Source organism: Phascolarctos cinereus, unplaced genomic scaffold (genome assembly GCF_003287225.1).
Source record: "Phascolarctos cinereus isolate Bilbo 61053 unplaced genomic scaffold, phaCin_HiC Scaffold_4;HRSCAF=312, whole genome shotgun sequence".
NCBI lineage: Eukaryota > Metazoa > Chordata > Mammalia > Diprotodontia > Phascolarctidae > Phascolarctos > Phascolarctos cinereus.
In genome coordinates, this window is record NW_027555847.1 from 443,428,432 (window position 1) to 443,451,706 (window position 23,275).

The 23,275-nt window shown below is 35.9% G+C and overlaps 1 protein-coding gene across 1 annotated transcript; it reads right to left on the reverse strand.

Annotated features, from left to right (window-relative positions):
• Positions 1 to 23,162, reverse strand: SLC7A13 (solute carrier family 7 member 13). The gene is made up of 4 exons (XM_020995745.2): positions 22,375 to 23,162; positions 12,100 to 12,231; positions 3,504 to 3,865; positions 1 to 365 (listed from the first exon to the last, which is right to left on the reverse strand). Exons 1-4 carry the CDS (start codon positions 23,051 to 23,053, stop codon positions 75 to 77), a joined length of 1,464 nt encoding a protein of 487 aa, XP_020851404.1. The 5' UTR covers positions 23,054 to 23,162; the 3' UTR covers positions 1 to 74.
• Between the last annotated feature and the right edge of the window lie 113 nt (positions 23,163 to 23,275).

Consider the following 23,275-nt stretch of genomic DNA (forward strand, 5'->3'; position numbering starts at 1 on the left):
AGTACTTTAATAAATCATTTTTTCAATAAGTGTTTTTGAACAAAAACAAGGAAAAAGCAAGTGTTTAATCTTCATTATATTTTTGTTGAAACTTCAGAACACTTTTTTGGTAAAGTTATTTCTTTTGATATATATTCCTCAGGTTCATCTGGGGGTGAAATATTCAATAGCAATTGCAAATAGCAAGTGACTTCATTAAACCAACCAAAACAAAACTTGAAGTATACAAAAACCAGATATAACAAAAAGCCTGATAGAATAAAGAAAAGCACATAAATATGGTACATCTTCGGAGACTGGATAATTGGAATCAAAACCAAGAGGAAAGTCATAATGAATGTTCCCAATGCAAATAATAAATGTACCTGAGGATGAAAAGAAAAATAAAATTAGATATGACTAAACTTTGCCTGTTTAGAGGCTAGGGCAAGGAATTTTAAAAACAATTTTTTTTTCTTCCTGAGCATTTCTCAAGATCAGAGGGAATGATCATAATACCACCTGTGTGATCTTGAGTAATTTTACTTAACTTCTCTGGATCTCAGTTTCCCCATTTATAAAACAAGGAGATTGGACTAGATTGTTTTTGAAGTCCCTCTTGGCTCTAAATCCATGATCCTATAACTTTAAAATATGTGAATGTCATTTTCAGTTCCACATTTAGGAAAATTAGTAAACAGAAACCAAGATACTTATAAAATAAGAGAATTCAGAGTAGAACAGAGTTTTCCCAACTTCCATCTTTCTCCATCAGTTCATGTGACATGTTCGTTTTAAAAAAAAATGCTATTCCTAAGATCTCCAAAGAATCAGGATTATTCTTCAGCAGCTTTGATGTAAAATAATAATTATTTATCATTTCTGACTTACTATATTAAAATAGGACAAGCATTTCTGTTTTGAAGAATTAGTTGGTACATTTTATCTATGTTCCTATCTTGGATAGGAAAGGAAAGGACTGTCGTTATCAGTATTGTCCAATGACTTAGATGCAAAATGACCAATACATCCCTTTTCTTTTTCAGTATAAAACATGCTGGAGACAGGAAGCATCTCATAGGGGGAGAAATGGCTCAAGAAAGTGCAGATGTAGAGGCTCTGTTTTGCCTCACATCTCATTCCTGCATGCTTCCCTACTTTGGGAAGTTTGATTACCACAACCTAATATATTTCTCCACCTTCCACATTATGACTTCCAAAACAGAAGATAGTGCTTTGATTAAGGTTCCGCTGGGAATAAGGGTGGAAGCCTTATCCACAAGAATAACACTTAGGCTGAAATTCAATACAGTTAATTTCTATTAAGCTTCTTACATAATTACCATATAATATTTTAAAAATACCCCTCATTGAGCAATTTGGAACACTGCTCAAAGGGCTGGAAAACTGTGTATACCCTTTGATCCAGCAAAACTACTGCTAGGTCTATTTTCCAAAGACATCAAAAAAAAAAAAAGGAAAAGGAAGACCTATATATACAAAAATACAGTAGCTCTTTTTGTGTTGGCTAAGAATTGGAAATTGAAGGGATGCCCATCATTGGGGAATGGCTAAACAAGCTGTGGTATATGATTGTAATGGAATATTATTGTGCTATAAGAAATGACAAGCAGGCTGATTTCAGAAAAACTAGGAAAGACATACATGAATTGATGCAAAGTGAAGTGAATAGAAAACCAGGAGAATGTTATACACAGTAACAGCAATATTGTTCGATGAAGAACTCAGCTATTTTCAGTAATACAATGATCCAAGAAAATCCCAAAGGACTAATGATGAAGCATATTGTCCACCTCCAGAGAAAGAACTGATATTGTTTGAATACAGACTGAAGCATGCTATTTTTCATTTTTTCTTTCATTCTTTTTCTTTTATTCAAGTCTTCTTATACAAAATTACTAATATGGAAATATTATAGTGATTGCACAAATATAACCTATATTTGATTGCTTACCATCTCAGGAAGAAAGAGGGGAGGAAGGGAAGGAGGGATAGAATTTGGAACTCAAAACTTTTAAAAAATGATTAAAATTGTTTTAACATGTAATTGGGGGAGAAATAAAATATCTTAAAAATAAAATACTCCACTCCTGGATGGATAAAAATGGAGTGAAAAGCTATTTATCTTTAGTGGGCTTGGTTTTTTATCCTCCAACTCAACATTTATTAAGTGCCTAACTATATTTATAAAGAAATTTATTAAGTGCCTAATATATACAAGACACTGGGGATACAAAGACAAACACCCCTGCCCTAAAGAAGCTTATATTCTACTCAGGGAACAACATGTATACACGTTATTAAAAATAAAATAAGCTGAGAAAATAGAAAGCAGTAACAATTGGGAAGATCAGGAAAGGATTTGCCTAGTAGGAGGCACCTGAGCTAAGTTTTAGGAAGCTAAGGATTCTAATAGGCAAAGGTAAAGAGGAAGGTCATTAGCAATCAGGGTATACCACAGCTTGTAGATGGCAGAGGGAATTTGAGAAATGGCAAATAAAACAGTTTGGCAGGAATGTAGACTATGTGAAGGAAAGTAATATCAATTAAGTCTGGATAGGTGGGTTAGAGCCAGAATGTGGAGGGCTCCACCCTGGAGGTAACAGGGAAGCGATAGAGATTGTGTGTGTGTGTGTGTGTGTGTGTGTGTGTGTGTGTGTGTGTGTGATGATCAGACCTTTGTGTTATTCAGATTGTTCTGGCAGCTGAATGGAAGAAAGAATGGAAAGGGGAAAAATTGGAAACAGGGGCACATTACTGTTGTTATTGAGTCATTTTAGGAGTGTTCAACTCTCTATGACCCCAGCTGGGGTTTTCTTGACAAAGATACTGTAGTAGTTTGCCATTTCCTTCTCCAGCTCATTTTACAGATGAGGAAACTGAGGCACACAGGGTTAAGTGACTTACCCAGGGTCACACAGCTAGTAAGTGTCTGAGGCTGGATTTGAGTCAGGTCTTCCTGACTCCAGGCCTGGCACTATATCCACTTGGGCCACCTAGCTGCCCTTTAGGGACCCATTAGGATGATATTTAAATAGTCCAGGTGAGAGAGGACAAGAGCTTGAATTAGGGGTTGGCTATTAGATGTTTTGTAGGTAGAATTGATAGGGTTTGCCAGTTATTTGAGAGGATGAGAGAAAGGCAAACATCAAGGATTACTTAGAAATTAAGAACCTGGGTGATTAGTAGGATGCTTCTACAAGTGTGGGAAGCAGAGATAAATGAATATATCTGCTTTCTTTTTCAACAACCATTGTCTGTTTGTGCCCAACCCAGCAGTACTCAGAGTATCATCTATTTTGGATCTTTTACTAAGCTCTTTGCCCCTCATGTTAAATATGACCCATGCAGTGTGCATGCCAATAAACCAAAAGATGAGGATCCAGGCAATATGATCATTAAATTGGTCTACAAAGGTTTGGAAGAATTTACCTTTTGCCAAATATTAAATATGCCCAAGAATTATATATAGAGAAAGAACAGAAAACTCATACTTTCCTTACCTTAAAAGGTCTAGGTAAATTGGGTTCCTGGTATCTCAATTTAATTAGACCTATCATGGTCAATCCAAATTCAATTGATCCCGAAAAGCCTATAAGGTTTATCAATCGGATTAAGTCTGAGGGAAAAATCATAATTGATGCAAGGATGATTGTCTGAATCACTGCTAAAGCTGGGCTGGAGTGAGTGTTAAGCATAGAGAATAACAAAGGCATCTGTCCCTCTTGGCTTGCACAATACCATAGTCTTGATGATGAAAATATACTGGCCAAAAGGCCGCTGAGAATTGAAGTAGAAACACCTATGGAAATGATCCACTGGTAGGAGGGAATTACTCTATCAGCCCATGTCATTGCAACAGCATCTATTAAAAAACACATGGAAAATATCACTCAGAATATGACTGATTCAAAATAAGAACGTTTCATCAGAAGGTCAAATCTTGCTAAAAAGTAATGATTGACACAAGTATATGACATCATAAAGTAGGTTTACTAAATATAGTGTAATTTTCTGTAAGAAGTAGATATTGTACATTGCTTTACATTTGAGATATTTATAGATACAGTAACAACTCCCTGATTCTTCCTAATTTGCTCTGTGATTTGAAAAGTCCCCAAATCAGCTTTGTTATTTTTTAATTATAAAGTGAATAATAATCATAATTGCAAAATGAACAATGATAAATATTGCATTATTTTTCTAGAATGGGGGCAAGTCTTAGGCAATGGACTTCATTCTGATCTAACAGCATTTCTCATAATGCTAGGATTCAGGGAACATCAATTGTTCCCAAGACTTCATTTCTATTTTGATTTTTGTTGTTGTTGTTTTTGGTTTTGTTTTTGATTTTTTTCCCCAAGACTTCATTTCTTAAAGGCTGTTTGAGCCCAGAATGATTATGCCAGAAGGTGGGGACTATGATTTTATGGCATATCTTTTGAGAATCAGAAAGTTTATAAAACAAAGGGCCATCAGTAGAGAAGGAGGACAAGCTGGGACTGCAGTTGGAATGAGGGAAAGGGAGTGGATTTATGTGGAATAAGAATGATTTGTTGTTCCCAAATCCAAGGAATCTCAGCAGAATCCAAGCAGAATCCTGGCAATACTAGAGCCCACAGCAATAAATGTTTGTGGAATGATATAACGGGAACTGAAATGTGTGTTAAGATGATTTAGGCAGCAGTGTCAAGGATGGATTTGGAAAGGAAGAATAGAGGCAAGGAGGTTAGTAGGCTCTTACAATGCACTAGGCAAGAGACAATGAGAATGGGGCTAGGATGATCTCTAGCTTTTGTCACTTCCATTGCCACCATCCTAGTCCATCCCTTAATTATCTGACACCTAAATTATTACAGTAGCTTTCTGAGTAGAACCCTTCACCTTGGACCCTCCTCTTCCAATCAACTCAGTCACCTGATAATCTTCCCAAAGTACCACTTTGATTAATCCCCTTTTAAACCCAGAATTAGATACCCATCAGCTCCAGTTGTCTGGGCATCCGTTAAAAACTCATGGGGGCAAAATTCTCTGAGATTATAAATTGCAGAGTAGGTGCCAATCTACATTAGTAGAGGCAGTTTCCATAATGGGAGTTTCTTATACCAGAGGGGTCAAACCTGTCTACATGGGGACCACAGTACTCTTGAACAAGAATAAAATGTAGGGAAATATATAATAAAATAAATAAAACTACAATGAAACATAGATACTATTACATTTAAAAATAAGTCAGTATGTGACCCACAGATATCCTTGTGTATGGGTTAGTGGCCCTGTTTCTATTTGAGTTTGACACTACTGCCCTATACCAACTAAATAAAAAACATTTTTAAACATTTTACATTATACACATAAGTGATAAAGCAGAAGCAACATTCTCATTTCAATCACTTCATTCTGTGAATTCACCTTATGATTTTAAACTAAATAACATAAGTGCATAAACCTAACTATTTCTAGAACTATAAGCTTTGTTTTGTGACCTCTACTTAGCCTTCTGGAAATAGGCTGAATGAATTTTCTAAAGAAAGATATTTCATGAAAACAATGCTGCCTTCACTTACCTGGTGCTCAGAACCTTGAATTTAACCCTCAGTGGAGCATTTTCTCCACAGAAATCCTTTTCCAATGTCTCATCATCATATAAAGGAAAGCATTGCTTGGATGAATTGTGAAGGGATCAATCAATCCATCAATCAATAAACATTAATTAAGGTCCTACTATATGTCAGGGACTGTTTTAAGTGCTGGGGATACAGAAAGAGGCAAAAGACAGTCCCTGTCCCCAAGGAGCTTACAATCTAATGGCAGAGACAACATGCAAACAAATATATACAAAGTAAGCTATATAGAGGTTTAATAGGAAGTAATTAATAGAGGGAAGGCCCTAGAATTAAGATAGGTTGGGGAAAGCTTCCAGTAAAAGAAAGGATTTTGGTTGGAAATTAAAGAATTTTAGGGAGGTTAATAGGTATAGTGGAGGAGAGAGAGCCAGAGAATACACCCAGAACCATGAGATAGAATGTCTTGTTTGTGGAATAGTCAGGAAGTTAATGTCACTGGATGGAAGAGAGGTCTTTGGGAGTAAGGTATAAGAAGATTGGAAAAGTAGGAGGGGGCTAGGTTATGAAGGGCTTTGAATGCCTAACAGAGCATTTTATATTTGCTCCTAGAGGCAATAGGAAGTCACTGGAGTTTATTGAGTAGGAATTTGACACAGTTCAACCTGTGCTTTAAGAAAATCATTTCATTGTCTGAATGAAGGATAGATTGGAGCAAGCAAAAACTTGAAGCAGGCTCACCCATTAATAGGCTATTACTGGGAGTGAGGTGTCAAGGGTCCGCACCAGAGTGATGGCAGTGTTAGAGGAGAGAAGAGGGCATATTGGAGAATTGGAGAGATGTCACAAAGGTGAAATTGATAGGCCTCAGCAAGAGATTGAATATGGGAGGTGAAAGATAGTGAGGAATACAAGATGACTCCTAAGTTTTAAGCCTCAGGAACTGGAATGATGTTGCTGCCCTCTACAGCAGTAGGAAGGGTTAGAAGGAGGGAGGGTTGCGGGGAAAACAATGAGTTCTATTTTGGACATATTGAGTTAAAGATGTCTACTGGACATCCAGTTCACAATGTCTGAAAAGCAGTTGGAGATACAAGATTAGAGGTCAGCAGAGAGTCTTGAGCAGGACTGGTAGATTTGAGAATCATCAGCTTAGTGATGGTAATTAAATCCATGGGAGATGATGAGATCACCAAGTGAAGTAGTGTAGAGGGAGAAGAAAAGAAGGCCCAGGCCAGAACTCTGGGAGATACCTGCAGTTAGGGGTGTGATGTAGAAGAGGATCCAGCAAAGGAGACAGAGGAGTAGTCAGGTAGGAGAACCAGGAGGGAGTACCAGTATCTACTGGGGTACCTAGCTCTGTGAGGCTATTTCTTTCCCTGAAAAAGGCAAGGTGACTGTTCCCAGGACTTGACTGACCTAAAAGGTTAGGCTCAAGTCTTCTCTAAATTGACTTGGTCTCCTGATGACCTTAAGCCATATTGACTGGTTCCTGGTTGCTTAAGGGCACAAAATGATCCCTCTCTTCCTCCCCTTCCCCCACCTGGAGTCAGGCCCTTCAGATTCAGTCCCAACACATCTTGCTCTGCTAACAGTTTCTCTGTGTACGTAAGGGGTCTAATGCAACCATGCTAAGTGTTATGTATTTGTTGACTATCTTTTTTTTTTGTGCGTAAACCTTTTGTTCACTATCGAATGACATGATTATCTCATTTCTAATTTTGGACCTAAATTATCACTGTCTATACTCATTATCATTCTGCTTCCTATGTTAGATGAATAGACATAAAATCGAATGAATAGCCTTTCTAGATGTACTTTCCTGCCTAAAATTCCTTTAAAAAATGAGAAATAACTTTAAAAATTTATCCCTTTTCTAAGGAAAACTAGCATATGTTTTTTCTACCAGCAAAATATTAGAAAGGGAATAAAACTTAAATTACAAATATTCAGGTTTTTGTAGAAAACAAGTTTGGAGTGGGAACTCTAATCCACTGTGCTACTTACCTGCCCTGTGAATGATAGATTTTTTTTTGTAGTTTCAGTTGCCCTCTGGTTTTAGTAAATCTGTATAGTTCTTATTTATGATTTCTTGAATATTGGTATACAGGTGCTTTTTGGTCATGGTTTTGGGAAAGTACTTGATGATGCTTAACATGTTTTCCAGGTCAGTTGTTTTTGATAGTAGACACTTTACATTTTCTTCTATTTTTTCTTCTTTTTTTTTGTTCTAAGATTTAGTTTTTCATGGTCTATTCTTATTTTCACAGAGTCAGTTATAGGCAAAATTTTCTACCTTTTATCTTAAGATATATATTTTCTTCCTGGTTCTTTCCTCCAGAGCACATATTTTGCTTATGATTCCATATTTTATTTCCTACTTCATTTTTTCCAGGACTCTGATAGTTCTTATTCCCAAGCCATTTCTTCCTCTGAGTTTCTGTTTAAAGCTATTGTACAATTACTCTCTTCTTTGGGGTTTACCTTTTGGGTATTTCTTGTCTTATAATATGTCTTCACAGCTTTTGACGCCTTCTCCTCTTTACTCATATGACCAAATCCAACAAATAAACAAAGCTGATTTGAGGTTTTGTGCTTGGACCAGGCATTTCCCCTTCATGTACTTTTGGATAGAGTGGTTAGACCCTATTTAGTTCTGACTTGAGTTCCTACTGTTGAGTTCCACTTTTCTTGATATAGTTGTGCTCAGACCCTACTAGCATCATGATTTGATTGGGGTAGAACTTTCCTTCTGCTGTTAGAAATGGACGTTTCTTCCAGTCCTTACTCTTTTTCTATTGCTTTAATAAAGTTCTTTTTTTCTACTTTGCTGTAGATATTGCTGGCCTGATGGTCCCACAATCCCTGAACTTAGATCTTCCACACTCAACATGTGGTGTCATTTAGTATCACCAATGATCAAGGGAACCTTCTCCCCCTCCCTCCATAAGACTTCTGTGGTTTGCAGCAAAAAGAAAGGAGAAACAGAGAAGAATTTTCATCCTTAGGTGGTCAGAGATGTATGTACCTCCTCCATTATTGGGAAAGCACTGAGTTTGATGTGGTCCCAACTAAGGGAAAGCACCACCCCATGGGAGATAGCTGGGGTGGTGCAGGAGTTGAGACTAGAGATTAGAAGTTAAGATAGATCAAAAGGCAGTTGGAAGCATTTTATGGCCTGAGTGTTTGCTTCAAGTGGTGGTAAGAACAGGCAGCACTACAGGATTGTTGAGACTGTGAGAGATGAGTAAATAATGTATAGGGAAGCAGTAGAAAGTTCTTCAGTGAGAACCAAGTCTGGGAAGGAGAATGATGTAGAGATTGCAAAAAAACAAAAACAAATAATCAAAACCCCAAATTAAACAACAGACAAAACTTCCAGTCATTTTGGAAGGGAACTTAACTGTTTCTGCAACAGAAATAGATCAAGTACTCTCCTCCTTCCTTCCTGAGAAAAGTTTCCAATAGTTTATTGATTTATATGATTATTCTTTTTTGTGTAAAATGAATGAATGCTATTAAAAGTGTTTTCTGTCATCTTTATCCGAGTCTTTTTGCACACAGAAGGACCTTGATCTACTTAGGGAGGGAAATAACTTTTAATTCATGTAGAGTCACTTTGAGAGAGAGAAATTTTTCAATAAACAAACTTCTCTGAATTCATTCTTACATAGTTTGAGAAGAGCTTCTTCCCTTTTACTTGTTCTGGCCAATCAATAAAAGAGAAGTAGAAGAAACAAGTAATAAAGGAGGTGATTTCCCCCTCCTTTTTGCAAGGTTTTTGCATTAAATTTATTATTCTAAACAAACCAGGCATGGCCTTTTTGAATGTGGGTTTCCAAATTATGACCAGAGAGATATTTGATTGTTTTACATGCAAAATTTCCTAGTGAAATTTTTTTTCTGGATGCATATTCCTTGTATTATGAAATTGACTCAAAATTTTGTAGAATTTGTGTGCAGTATACGTTGCCTCATTTGTTTAAGCTTTTGAACCTATAAATGCAGAAAACTGGGGTGTCCCTAATTGTGGGATATATTTATTTAGATAGATGTGATCTGGGATCCGGTCCACTCCATCTTCAGGGAGATTTCAATGTCTACCTTTATGGAGTCTCTTCCAGGTGCCTAATGGGGAAGGGAGCAAGTAAGACAGCTGTGGCTGGGCAATCACTTCTTTGCTTTCCTATGCCCAAGAGGGGTATTAGGCTAGACATTGACCACACATTATATATTTGTAGTTTATATTTGTAGATTTACATATGTAATGTATATTTTTAGTTTAATGATGTGATGTTCTTTTTTGTTTTTTGAATTAAATTTACTTTTTTCCTTTAATAAAAATCTATTTTCTCTCCATTCCATGTTCCTCATCCCCTACTGTAAAAGAAAGGAAAATGAAACTCTTGTAACAAATATGTATAGTCAAACAAAGCAAATTTTCACATTGGCCATGTCCAAAATGTATGTCTCTGTCCATCACCTCTTTGTCATGTGACAACAGTGAGTGGCATGTTTCATTATGAGTGCAGTGAAATTGTGGTTGATTATTGTGTTGATTAGAGTTCTTAAGTCTTTCAAAGTTCTTTGTCTTTACAGTATTATTGTTGTATACATTGTTCTACTGGTTCTGTTCACTTCAATCTGTATCAAGTAATACAGATCTTCCCATGTTTCTCCAAAAGCATTCCTTTCACCATTTTTCATGACACAATAATGTTCCATTACATTTATACACCAAAATTGCTCTTTTTTTCCCCATGATGATGAGCACCACAAAACAGAATTGCTATACATATTTTTGTACCTATGGGTCTTTTCCCTTTTTCTTTGGTTTCTTTGGTAATGGTATTACTGGATTAAGGATATACGTAGAGTTTAGAAACTTTTGAGGTATATTTCCAAATTGCTTTCCAGAATGCTTGGACTAATTTACTGCTCTACCAACAGAATATTAATATGCCTGGTTTCCCATAGCCACTTCAGCATTAATCATTTTCTTTTTTTGTCACCTTTGCTAATCTGATGGGTGTGAGGTAGAACCTCAGAGTTGTTTTAGTTTACATTTCTCTAATTGTTAGTGGATATGAAGCTATCCATATTGGGTGTTCAGAATAAAAGCCATTTGCCCCCCCCCAAGGGGAGAGAGTAGCAACTTACTCTCAGACTATTTAGCTCTTTCTTATCTCCATGAAAGATACTCTCAGATAACAAACACATTTATCCAACCAAACAGTAAATAGCAATTGGTAAATTATACAGATTGGAGTAGACAATAGAGTACTCAAAAGTAAGTGGGCTCTTGGACTTGAAGGATGAGATTTCAAGGAGAGAATGATCTTATTTGGGAAGTTCATTATGGGGTGCAGGTGCTAAGCATCAAGGGGCATGTTGGGGAGCCACCTGTAGAAGATATTAGAGGCTTCTGTTTCCCATTCAAAAGTTTTTGCCTTCTCTCTCACTCATTTCTCTTAGAACTCCACTTTTCTTTCTCCTTCTCTAAAGTCTCTCGTCTACTCTAAAATCACTTCTCCTTCACGTATGCCATAGGCACCTTCATGGGCTGAAAGATCTTTCAGTCAAGAATTACATCCCTTTCTGTAGCGCAAAGCACCGCAGGGTTGTTCTAGGACCTTTCCAAGCCCACCCCTTCCCCTCCCCCCACCCAGGATAGGAGTCAGATGATATATGTACAAGTACACCAGATTGGCAATCATTCTCTCCTGGTTTTTCCTTTCTCCCTCCCCTTTCTCATTCATCTCTTTCTCTTCCAATCCCTTATGAATACCTGTTATGACAAGAAAGTTATTTGTAGAGCACAAGAGTTCCTTCTTACTCTACAATGACTTCATTTATGCTCTTTGTAGTAGAAAACCACACATTCCTTCAGTGTGACTTCCTCTTCTTTGGGATACACCCTCAGAAGAGCAAAGGTATTTTATATTAAAGTAAATCTGTGTTAAACTAGGCTTTATGATCAGGAGCTTAAGTGCTAGATCCACACCCCCCCCACCCCCTGCATTAGAAGCATAAGTTTTCCCCACTTATCGTTTTCTATGGCCTTAATAAAGTTCTTTTTGTTACTTCATTATAGCTCTAATTCCCTTGGTGTTCCCATGATCCCCTCAACTTAGACTCTCTTTATTAGCATAGGTAAAGAATGTAGGCTTTAAATGGCAGATGTGTGAGAGTCTGGGACATGACTTTGGGCATTTCTTCCTTTTTAAAATTTCTGCTGGTGCCCATTCATCTGCTTTAGTTCTTAGCTTTTAACATATGCATTCATTCAACATTTATAAAACATGTGTGTGCCACTGTTCTAGGTTCTAGGGAACATGCTATGATAAACACAACTTTGTCCCAGCTTTTGAGGGGTTTACAATCTAGTGAGAGAGATAAGCAACATACACAAATAATTATACTATAAGATAAAAATCAGTTACATAAAAAATATAAATAAGGTATGATGAGAATACAAAATAAGGAGAGATCACGTCCAACTGTGAGAGCTCCTCTAAGCTACCTAGAACCATACCTGAAGCCATGATTTCCTCAGGAGTTAGAACAGTCAGGTAGGAAATATTAACCAGAAGGTAAAGTATGGTCACCAAGGAAAGCGCAGTGGATATGCATCTGGGAATATTCTTAGCCGGGTTTTTTATTTCTCCTAAAATAGAGAAAGTAACTCATCATAAAGGGCATATTTTACCAAACATGCTATTTGTAAGATATTTCCTTATGATGTATAAGAAAAGGAAAGAAAGTAGTCATATATTTTTGTTGCGTTTGTGATTTCATATTCTTAGAGCACTGCCTACAGTCAAGCAGCCATTATGTGTCAGAGGCTGGACTTGAATCCCAGGTCTTCCTCAGTCTGAGACCAATTCTCTATCCATGACACCTTTCCAGTCACAGTATGTAGACAAGTTAAATCTTGTTAAAAACGGAAATTATTATCATGAGGAGGTATTCACATCCCTCACCCCAGATTCTTTAAAGCAGTAATTTCAAACTCAAATAGAATTAGGGACCCACGAAATATGTAAGGATCCTTGTGAACTGCATATTAACTTAATTTTAAAGTGTAATGTTATCTACGTTTTATTATATTTTTCACTTATTTTGTTAGATATTTCTCAATTATATTTTAATCTGGTTTGGGCCACACTCAGGAGTATTGTGGGCTATGTGTCTGACACCCCTGTTCTAAAGCACAGGCATTCTTAAAAATATGCTATTAGACATGAGTTCTAGTTGTGTAGTCTATAGCTAGGTGCCATCATGATGTCTGGGCTGCTATGGTCTCAACCAGCTCTAGCAAGTCCTTTGATCCTTATTCTTCCTTGGAGAAACACAGACTGTTAGAATTTCTAGATAGATAGATAGACAGAAGGATGGATGGATGGATGGATGGATGGATAGGTAGAACATTTATTTTTAATTACTTACTAAGTGCCACACACTGTCCTCTGAGCTAGGGATAAAAAAGCAAGAAAACAAAATAGTCCCTACTCTCAAGGAGCTTAGACCAAAAGGGGAAGAGAAAACATAATGGGGAGGGGTTGAAAGTGAGGGGAGGGAAGAGGATACTTGAATGGGTTCAAAGCAGCAGGTATAGAGGTAGATCAAATTGGAGAGTGAGCAGGAAATGAAGTGAGCAGCATGATTAGGACTCTTCAAGATATGGCTATCCCAGGCAAAGACTCTTCCACCAATCAGAGGACTCCTCAGGGTGAAGTTCTCTCCCTGAGAAACCCATTTGTCTCTGATTATACTCACGTTCTGGACAGGTAGCATATTAAAGGTTATGACTTTATCTATCTTGCTCTAACAAGGACTCTGACCTATGGTAGAGATCAGCGATTGTGTCAGAGGTGCTCTGGCTCTGATGTTCCTGGTGTTGCTTCTGTTTATCATTGTTGTTTTATATAAGAAAAGGTGTTGTGAATGGCCTCACTTATTACTCCAATGCTTGGACTACATGTTTTAAAAAGACTTTTATATTGCTTCACATTCTTATCTTTTTATTATTTGTATCAAACTCTTCTTCCAGTGCAGCTTATACTAGGCTTTCCCTCAAGGTCAGAATTGCGTAAAGTTGTTGCAGGTCCCTTGGTAGATTTTTTTGGATCTGTCTACCAAGGGGTGAGATGTGGTAGGAACAACAATAATTTTGTTCAGTCTGGTTTCTCTTTAAGGAAACTCTCTGTACAATTTGTTGACTTATTTAGAGGGGGAGTAGGTAAATTAAAAGCACAACCTATGGGGAATTAGTGTTCCTACTTTTTTCCAGAGTTCTCATTTCCCTGTAGAAAATCTTTCTGATACAGTATTGCTTCTCTGGGGAATGTAGAGGAGAGTAGTTTTTTGTGAATTATATACTTTTAATCCTATTGAAAGTAAAATTATTTTAGTTAAATTTATGAACTATCAGTATTCTATTGCATTTGAATACAAAGCTTGACTTACTAGACTGATTTTATATCACTATCTCTATCTATTTATCTAAAACTTTTCTTTCTATCTTTGACTTTCTTGGACCAAATGCCTAAGAGTAGATTGAAGGGTATATAGATTTTATTCACTTTCTTAGCATAATTCCAAGTTGTTTTCCAGAATGACTGGACTAATTCATAACTCTACTAACAGTGTATTAGTGTGTCTATATTTTCCATAGCCTGTTCAACATTGACTATTCCCATCTCTTGTCATCTTTGACAATTTGCTAGATATGAAATAAAGCTTTAAAGTTGTTTTGATTTGTATTTCTCTTCTAATCAGCAATTTAAGCAATATTTCCTATGCTTTTATGTATGAGTGCATTTTATTTTTGTTATGCTTATTTTAAAATATTTTATTGATTTTTTTTATTGTAACATCACCAAAATTTCTCCCAGTATTCTTCCTCTTCTCCCCTCCTAGAGTTCCATCTCATGTAACATATTATTTTTAGGGGAAAAAAATCAGGAAAACCAACCAATATAACAAAAAAGTTGGAAAATATATGCAATGTTGTAAACCTGTGGATCTCCCAAATCTGTAAAGAAATGGAGTAAGGATATCTTCTCACATCTCTTCTTTGTAGCTGTGCTTGTTCTTTCTAATTTTTTAACATCCAATTTTGATTATCTTATGGTTGTTTCATGTAATTTTAAAAAATTTAATTATGTACATACATACATATATAATTTATACAAACTAAATCAGCAACTTTCTATCTAATCCTAATTGAATTAATTTTGCTTGGGAATGTTTTTCAATTATGTAATCAGAATCATCTATTTGATCTTTTCTGATTGCTTCCATCTCTTCAAAATGTTCTCCTTACCTAGCTGTGTGACTGTGGGCAAGTCACTTAACCCCAATTGCCTCACTAAAAAAAAAAGTTCTCCTTAGTCATAGGTATTGAAGGTACCCAATTTGTTTATTTTATAATTATTTTATGGTGTTACACTTAAAATTTAGGTTATGTGTTTATTTTTTTATGGGTCTAGTGAAATTCTAAACAATTTTTACCCAATAATTTTCCAGTTTTCCCAGCAGTTCTTGTTAATGAAGGAGTTTTTCATTCAAGTAATTTATGCTCTTGACTTTATCAAATATTTAGTAAATTCATTTTTAAGAAATTCTTCCTTTTCTAGTCTCACTGATCTATTTTTCCATTTTTAACTACTACCAAATAGTTTTTGATAATTACTGGCTTTATAGTATAATCTGGGTGCTGAAGATACTATTCCCTTATCTCTACCTTTCTTTTACATGCTTTCTCTAGAGATTTTAGATCTTTTGTTCCTTCAAATTAATTTTTAGAAGCTATTTTGTCTAGTTCCATAATATGCCTATTGGTAGTTTTATTGGGATAGCACTAAAACTGTAACTGAATTTTGATATCATCATTTTTATTATATTGGTGAGGTCCAACAATAGGCACAGAATAACTCAAATTATTTCATTAGCTTTTTATTTCTTTAAGAAGTATTTCATAATTGTAGTTATATAGATCTTTATTATTTCTTAAAAGATTGACTCCCAGACATTTTTGTACCTTAAAGTATTTTTTAATGTATCTTCCTCTTCTATTAGTTCCTTTTGGATTTTATGGCTATATAGAAATTCTTTTTATTTTTATATGCTAATTTTGTGCCCTGAAAATTATTTATGCTATTAATTGTCTCAGTGTTAGCTTCTTTGCTGATTTTTGAGGTTTTCTAAGTAAATCATCACATCATCAGCAAATTGGGATAGTTTGTATCTTTTTAAAAAATAGTATTTTATTTTTCAAATTACATGTAAAAACAAATTTTAACATTCATTTAAAAATTTTTTTGAGCTCCAAATTTTTCTCCTTCCCTCCTCCCCTTCCCCCTTCCTAAAACGGTAAGCTTTTGTATCCTTTTTTGTCTTTTTATGCCTTTACTTTCTCTTGTTTTATTGTTATTATTAGAATTTCTAAAACTATGTTAAATAAAGAGGATGTCCCTGCTTTAGTCCTATATTTATTGGGAAAGCATCTTGTGTTTCCCAATTGCATATAATCATAAGTTTTTGTCTAGATTTAGATTTTTTATCATATTATATTATCATATTATAAAATATCCCTCTGTGTGTACATTTGTTTTTTTAGCATAAATGAGCTAGTTACCTTCCTTGTCTTCTTGAGCTCAACTCCCCTCCATACTCTCTATGATCCACCTGTACTAGCCAACTTACTGTTCCCTGCATACAACATACCATCTCCTGTCTCTGTGCCTTTGTAATGGCCTCTCCTAAAGCCTGAAATACTCTGTCCTTACCATTGCCTCTTACTTTCCATGGCTTCTTTCAAGTCTTAACCCAAATTTCACTTTCTTCAGAATGCTTTTCCTAGTCCCCCAGCTGCTAAAGTCTTTCCATCTGAAATTACTTTTCACCCACTCAGTATGTAACTTCTATGTACTATGCTATTTACATGTAGTCTCTATCATTACAATGTAGACTCATTGAGGGAAGGGACTGTTTTTGCCTTTCTTTGTATCCTTGGTGTTTAATACAGTGCCTGGCACAGGGCCTAGGTTTAGCAAATGTTTGACTGGCTGTACTTTGTCAGATGCTTTTCTTTCGTCTCTTGATATAATTATGTTTTTAATGAATAAACAGTAGAGCATTTCTTAAACATTTACTTTGTACCAAGCATTGTGCTAAGTGCTAGGTATACAAATACAAAGCATTCTATTTGGGGGAGAGACTGCATATAGGGAAGTGGTGTCTAGGGAATGCCTTGTTAAGTTTTGTCTGGTGAATTTATTCTTGATATTATTTATATTGTTTTCCTAATGTTGAGCCACCCTTGTAAGGCTGGAAATAATGTATAATTTCTGTGATAGTAGTAGGAGAAATCTATCCCCATTTGATACAGGGATCAAGGGTTTACTGGCTAAAAAGAAGTCCCACGGACTGGAGAATCGAGGTGACAAGAGACACTCTTGGGTTCTTAGTTTTAAGGAAATGCTGCAGTATCATTTTTGTTAGGAACCGGTAAGGGTCTGCTTTAGGAACATAGAATCATAGATTTGGAGCAGGAATGGGCCTTAGTGGCCCCTCTAATCCAACTCTGCATCGTATATAAGAAGACTGAGGTCAAGAAAAGTTGTGTGACATTTGTGTGAGGGTGGTGCTTTTAATAAAAGTATTTATTTTTATTCTAAGCTTAACAAACACCAAATAAAATGAGCATTCCCATATACAAAGCAGAACAAAAAACATGATTATATATGAAACTGTGAATTTCTGTTACAAATAGCATACTTTTCCTTTCGAGTATATGTAATTTCAAAGTTGTCCTCCTTATCCGTTTTCTTCTCTGTATTTTTAAAAATGCTTCAGTGCTTCTCTTTTCTTTTGTAACCTGATAGCTCCATTTTTCTGCCAAATAAGTGTCTTTCATAAAGGAAGGGGGAGGAAAATAGCAGCAGAATTTGAACGCTTATCCCCTGACATCAAGACCAATACTCTTTCTGCTGTATTACAACATCAAGAAAATCAGATAGAAGTAACTATGCAGAAAAGTGGCCAAATTGCCCAGGTGTAAGCGTGTGTTGGGGGTATCTACCTCATTATTGTTGAGTTTAGTTATTGTATCATGGATTTTCCCAGCATAAATTAATCACCAGAAATTTCATCATCATGGTGATTGCTCCACAACCTCTTAGTAACCTTAGCTGCCTCTCCCTCTGATTGGAGGGCTGGAGGAAGGGGTAAAAACTTCCTGCCAAAGCCTCCCTTTATAGAGGGCTCAGAATTTTCCAGCTGCTTAATTCTCCATTTCTCACTAGCCGTTCTAGGTTCATGCTCCTTGAACACCATGCCCCAGCAGGCTTTCCCTCTCTCCAACTTTCATTTTCCTTCTGTGTATTGTCTTTCCCCATCAGATTGTAAGGTCCTTGAGGGAAGGGGCTATGTTTTTTCTTATTTGTATCGCCAATGCTTAGTACAGTACCTGGTACATAGTAGGCATTTAATAAATATTTACTGATTTTTTAAAATTTAGTATCGCAGCTGCTACGTACACAGTTACTACTGAGAAGCAACTTGGCATAGTAGATAGCAGGCCAGCTTTGGAATCAACAAGACCTGTTTTAAAGTCCTGCTTCACACACATGATTATCTATATGACCATAGACAAGTCATTTAAGCTCTTAGTGCCCCTGACAGCTCTCTCAGACTGTCTGATTACAGACGCAGCTAGGTGGCTTGGTAGATAGAGTGCTGAACTTGGAATCAAGAAAAACTGAGGTCTAGTTCTTCCTTAGACACTTGGCTGTGTGACCTTGGGATAATTAACAGCACCTACCTCACAGGGTTGTTATGAGGATTAAATAGGATACCATGTAGTGTACTTTGCACATCTTAAAGCATTATATAAATTCTAGATATTATGAGGTGTCAATCTTTGAAGGGAGTCTACACACTAGAAGAAACCCACATCAATGAAATTGCAGGTTTATGGGGCAGCTAGGTGGCACAGTGGATAGAGCTCTGACCTTGGAGTCAGGAAGACAGTTCAAATGTGGCCTCAGATACTTGACACTTGATAATTGTGTGACCCTGGGCAAGTCACTTAATCCTGATCGCCTCACCAAAAAAGCAAAAAAAAAAATTGCAGGTTCAGATATTTTAAAAATCACAGAATCACATAGAAGCACTACAGATCCAGGACAAAATGTAGACTTTGTATAACCAACAAAAAATCATTTATTAACCAACCCAGCAGTTCTGAATCTTATGTTCTACACAGTGAATCAAAGGCATTGATGTTTTGGGACTTTCATTTAACCAGAGCTCTCTAGCATTTTCAACAATTCAGATATTAATTTAATTTTTAAATGAAAAGACATTGCTTTGCTAAGGATTACTGACAGTGTTTACAAAAGTATACCCTTCTTTAAAAAGATTCTGAAAACCTCTTTTGAACTATTTCAAACATTTGTGCACATGCAAAAAAAAAAAGGAATGCATTGACAGTTATTGAACAAGTATTTTCAGCTACATAACTATAGGCAAAATTGTAACATGGACTATATCTACCATTAGGACTCTCTTACCTCTATTTTCAGTGCCCTCTCATTTTTCCTGAATCCCAACTTCCCTATCTAAACCAAGTTCTTCCTCTTGCCTCCTTGCTTCTAGGCTAATTAACAATGTCTTAAAGAATCATTCCTCTTGGTGTATTCACATATTAATAAGGACCTCCTGATGATTAAAATTCTCTGATAAGGAGATATGTCTCTAATGGCTGTCATCCATTTGACAGTGGAGGAAATAGGTATCTTAGGAATAACATAGCTACCTATTTGCAAAATTGTTACTGTATTATCATAGGATTTAATAGTAATAGATGACATCAATAGAGTGTCTTAAACTTTACAAAACACTTTGCATGTATTATCTTTTTTCATCTCATCCCTACGATAACCTGTGAAGTAGATGCTTTTATTGTCCTTATTTTACAGATGAAGAAATTGAGGCAGACAGATGTGAACTGATTTGTCCACAGTCACATTGCTAATAAATATCTGAGATAGGATTTGAACTCATGCCTTCCCAACATCAAGTCCAGTGGGCTAGCCATCTATCTGCTTCTAATTTTAAGTTAGAACTGAAAGGTACAATAGCTCAAACCCTTCACTTTGTATATGAGGGAACTGAGGTCCAGACAGGTAAACAGATTGCCTAAGGTTACATGTAGCATCAGTTAGCCAAAATGGGTCTCCTGAGTTATATGAACATTTAACTAAGTCTGTAAGTAATACTTCAAATCAAAATGCCATTCTTTCTGCTCCATACCCATTTCTTCTAGGCACACTTTTTGTTACTTTAGTGTGAGGGATCTTTTTGCTTTAGGATTTGACTTATGAGTGTCTTATGGGTGTGATTAAGTAATATAATAGGTACGTGCTCTAGATCTTTTGCTAATGACTACTATAAACTGTAAATGTCATATACTGATAAAAAAATCAAATGAAGCGAGAAAAATGCTTTATCTTGGAAGAAAGAAATAATAATTTAAATGAATTTTGTAATAATTATAGCTGACCTTTTAACTTTATTTAATAGTCACTTTTAATTTGTATTTTTATTCATACTTGGCAGTTTGAACTAATAATAATACATTGCTATTACCTTATTCTTCATTTCATGTATCTTTATGCAAATTTTGGCTAGTCCTATAATGTGTTTTTACATGTTGAATGGTATATGTTATATAATAAAATTAAATGTCTCTAGTTGTGTAGTAATTCTAGCAGAACACACCATCCCTCACTTTTATGCAGAGAGCATAATAATTATTATTATTATGACTATTCTAATATAGAAGCAGAAAAGAAAATGTATGATTCTCAGATGGTGAATAGTCGCCTTAATCTTTTGTTGCATTTATTTAATTTTATTTACCCATTTCTATTATATCGTGAGTACTTTAGATTGAGAAAAACACAAGGCCCTGTTTCTGTAGTTTTAAATCTCTTCTGCCACCTTTAAATGGATGAAAAATGTTCTTGAGCACTGCTCTTATCCTTCTGTTCCAACCTCTCTCACCCCCTTAGCTGCCAATCACCACCCCCCAAAAAAGGTAATGGATGACTAAGTTTCTTGAATGTAGTTAGAAGAGCTAAAGTATTCTAATTTTTTTTTTTCATATTGTTGATTGGCACCAAGATCATATTGGGGCAAAAGACGTACTTATTTTAAAATCTTTTCTTGATGTCGTTTGTCTTTATATATCTTTACATTTATTGGGGGTTGGGGGTAAGTCTGTATTCTTCTCCAGATTAAAACCTTTTTTGTTACAACAATAAAAAAATCGATTAAGCCAAAATGTAGTATACTGTGCCAATGATATCTGCCGATGTCTTCTATTCTAGTAGTCACTCACTTCTCCGCCATGCTGAATGTTTCATTATCTCTTCCCAGGTCCTTTAATGACTTTTCAGCATTTGACTTCCTATAGTGGTCTTTTAATGTACCTTGTTATAGTCATTATTTTGACTTTTCACTTTGTATTAGTTCATTGAAATCTTCCTGTTTCTCAGAGTTCTTATATCTGTTATTTCTTATCACACAACAAAATTCTGTTATATTCATGTAACACAATTTTTCTAGCCATTATTCAATTGATGGACAGCTATATTGTTTTCAGGTTTTGTTTATTTGTTCATTTGTTTTTTGTCACAGAGTGTTACTTTGAATATTTTGGTATATGTTGGACCTTTAATTATGTCATTGACTTTCTTGGGATATAGACCTGATAGTAGTACAGAAACATAAAGGTAGAAGGGCCATAAAGGTCATTAAGTCAATTTCCCATATTTTACAGATGAAGAAACTGAGGACTTCACATTCCTGGGAGATAGGGACTATAAGTATTATTATCCTCATTTTACAGAGAAGGAAACTGAGGTTAAGTGACTTGTCCCATTCTTACCTAGTATATATCAGAGGCTATTTTAAAACCTGTATTTCTGCAGACTCCAAGCTTAGCACTCTCCACTATGCCACACTATCTCTCATACAACCCAATAGTTTACCAGTGAATATATGTGCTGAACAGATGTGTATGTGGCTAACAAATTATTATTGTCAGCTAGCATTTATATAACATCTACTGTGTGCCAAGCATGTACATGCTTTGCAAATATTATCTCATTTGATCCTTACAACAAGCCTGGAATATAGATACTATAATTAGCCTAATTTTATACTTAAGAAAACTGAGGCAAATGGAGGTTAAATGACTTACGCAAGGTCACACAGCTAGCAAGCATCTAAGGCCATCTTTAAACTTGGGTCTTCCTGACTCTAGGCTCAGAACTTTACCCATGAATGCCCCACGTATTAGCATATGTTAGGAAAATCTTTTATTACCCAAACCTAGACAGATAAGCAAGCAAACAACAAATATTTATTGAACATTAGCTATGATGTTCCACACATACATTCTATAAAGTAGAACCCTCACCAGAGGTCAGTGAACTTGTTTTTTGTTTGCGTTTTGATGACTGTATTTCAGTAAATCAGCTTCCTTTGTAATTTTAAGTCTTTTTTTTTTTTGCATTTAAAACATGATTCTGAGAAGAGGTCTATAGATATCACCAGATTTCCAAAGGGGTCCATGCACAAAAAGATTAAGAATCCCTTCCCTAAAGCAAGATAAAAATATGCAAACCTCTAAGCAAGACAAAATTTCTTTTTCAGTATAAAACTCTTATTTTAGTAGCTTGACTATGTATTCATTTGATAAATGTTTCCCTAAAGATTTTGGGGAAAAAATTACCTGCAATGGAAACCATTGATTGCCAGCCTGAATATGCATATAATCCCTGGAAAAAGGCTTCTGGAATCTGAGAGAGATTAGGAAGTTCGGAACTGAAAGCATCCCCCAACCTGATTAAATTCTCCTTTCTTATCACCAACACAGCTCCATTTAGGGCAATAAAGCAGAGAACTGTTGTTTTCATCGCTGTGCTGATTGTCTGAAACCAAGTTATTTTCTTAACACCTTGAACACCAAGGATTCCCAGAGACCATAAAATGGCCAAAGCCAGGCATTTTTTGGGCAATGTTGGTGCAGAACACCCAGGATAGAAAGGTTGAATAACATATTCAGCCAGCAATAAGGTTCGAGTAGCCATTCCTGCTGGTATTGTAAAGAGATCGGTCCAGAAGCAGAAGAAAAAAAAAGGAGCTCCCAGGGATCTTTTGAGGAAGTAGTATTGAGCTCCACTTCGAGGGAAAGTTGTGCCTAACTCAGCATAAGTGAGGGCATTTATCATGGACACCACTGCACAAGCAACCCAGATGCTTAGTGTGATGCCCACATGAAGGGATGAATATTTCAGCACCCCTTTGGGAGCTATGAAGATACCAGCACCTATTGTGATACTGAGTATGAAAGTCACTCCATGAAAATATCCAACTGCCCTTTGGAGCTGTGTTTTGTTCCTTTTGTCCATTTCTTTAGTCCAGAGAAGTACTTTTAAAGTCTCTTCTGTGATCACTGTTTTGTATACTCCTTTCTGTGCTTTTGAGATGTGTCCAAAAAACTCCCTGTAGTCAAATCATTGGGTCCTTTTGATTTAGCCACTCTATACTACATGTGCTTCATTTTATTATACTACTTGATGACTTAAAAATGATTAACATGAAACAGTTTACCTGTGAAATTTGTGATATGT

Coding starts and splice junctions, on each gene's coding strand:
- SLC7A13 (XM_020995745.2), bottom strand. CDS start 23,053: ATGGACAAAAGGAACAAAACACAGCTCCAAAGGGCAGTTGGATATTTT. Junction 3,866..12,099: donor TGAGGAAATCATGGCTTCAG/GTATGGTTCTAG, acceptor GTTTTTTAATAG/ATGCTGTTGCAATGACATGG. Junction 366..3,503: donor ATTTACCTAGACCTTTTAAG/GTAAGGAAAGTA, acceptor TTTCATCCTCAG/GTACATTTATTATTTGCATT.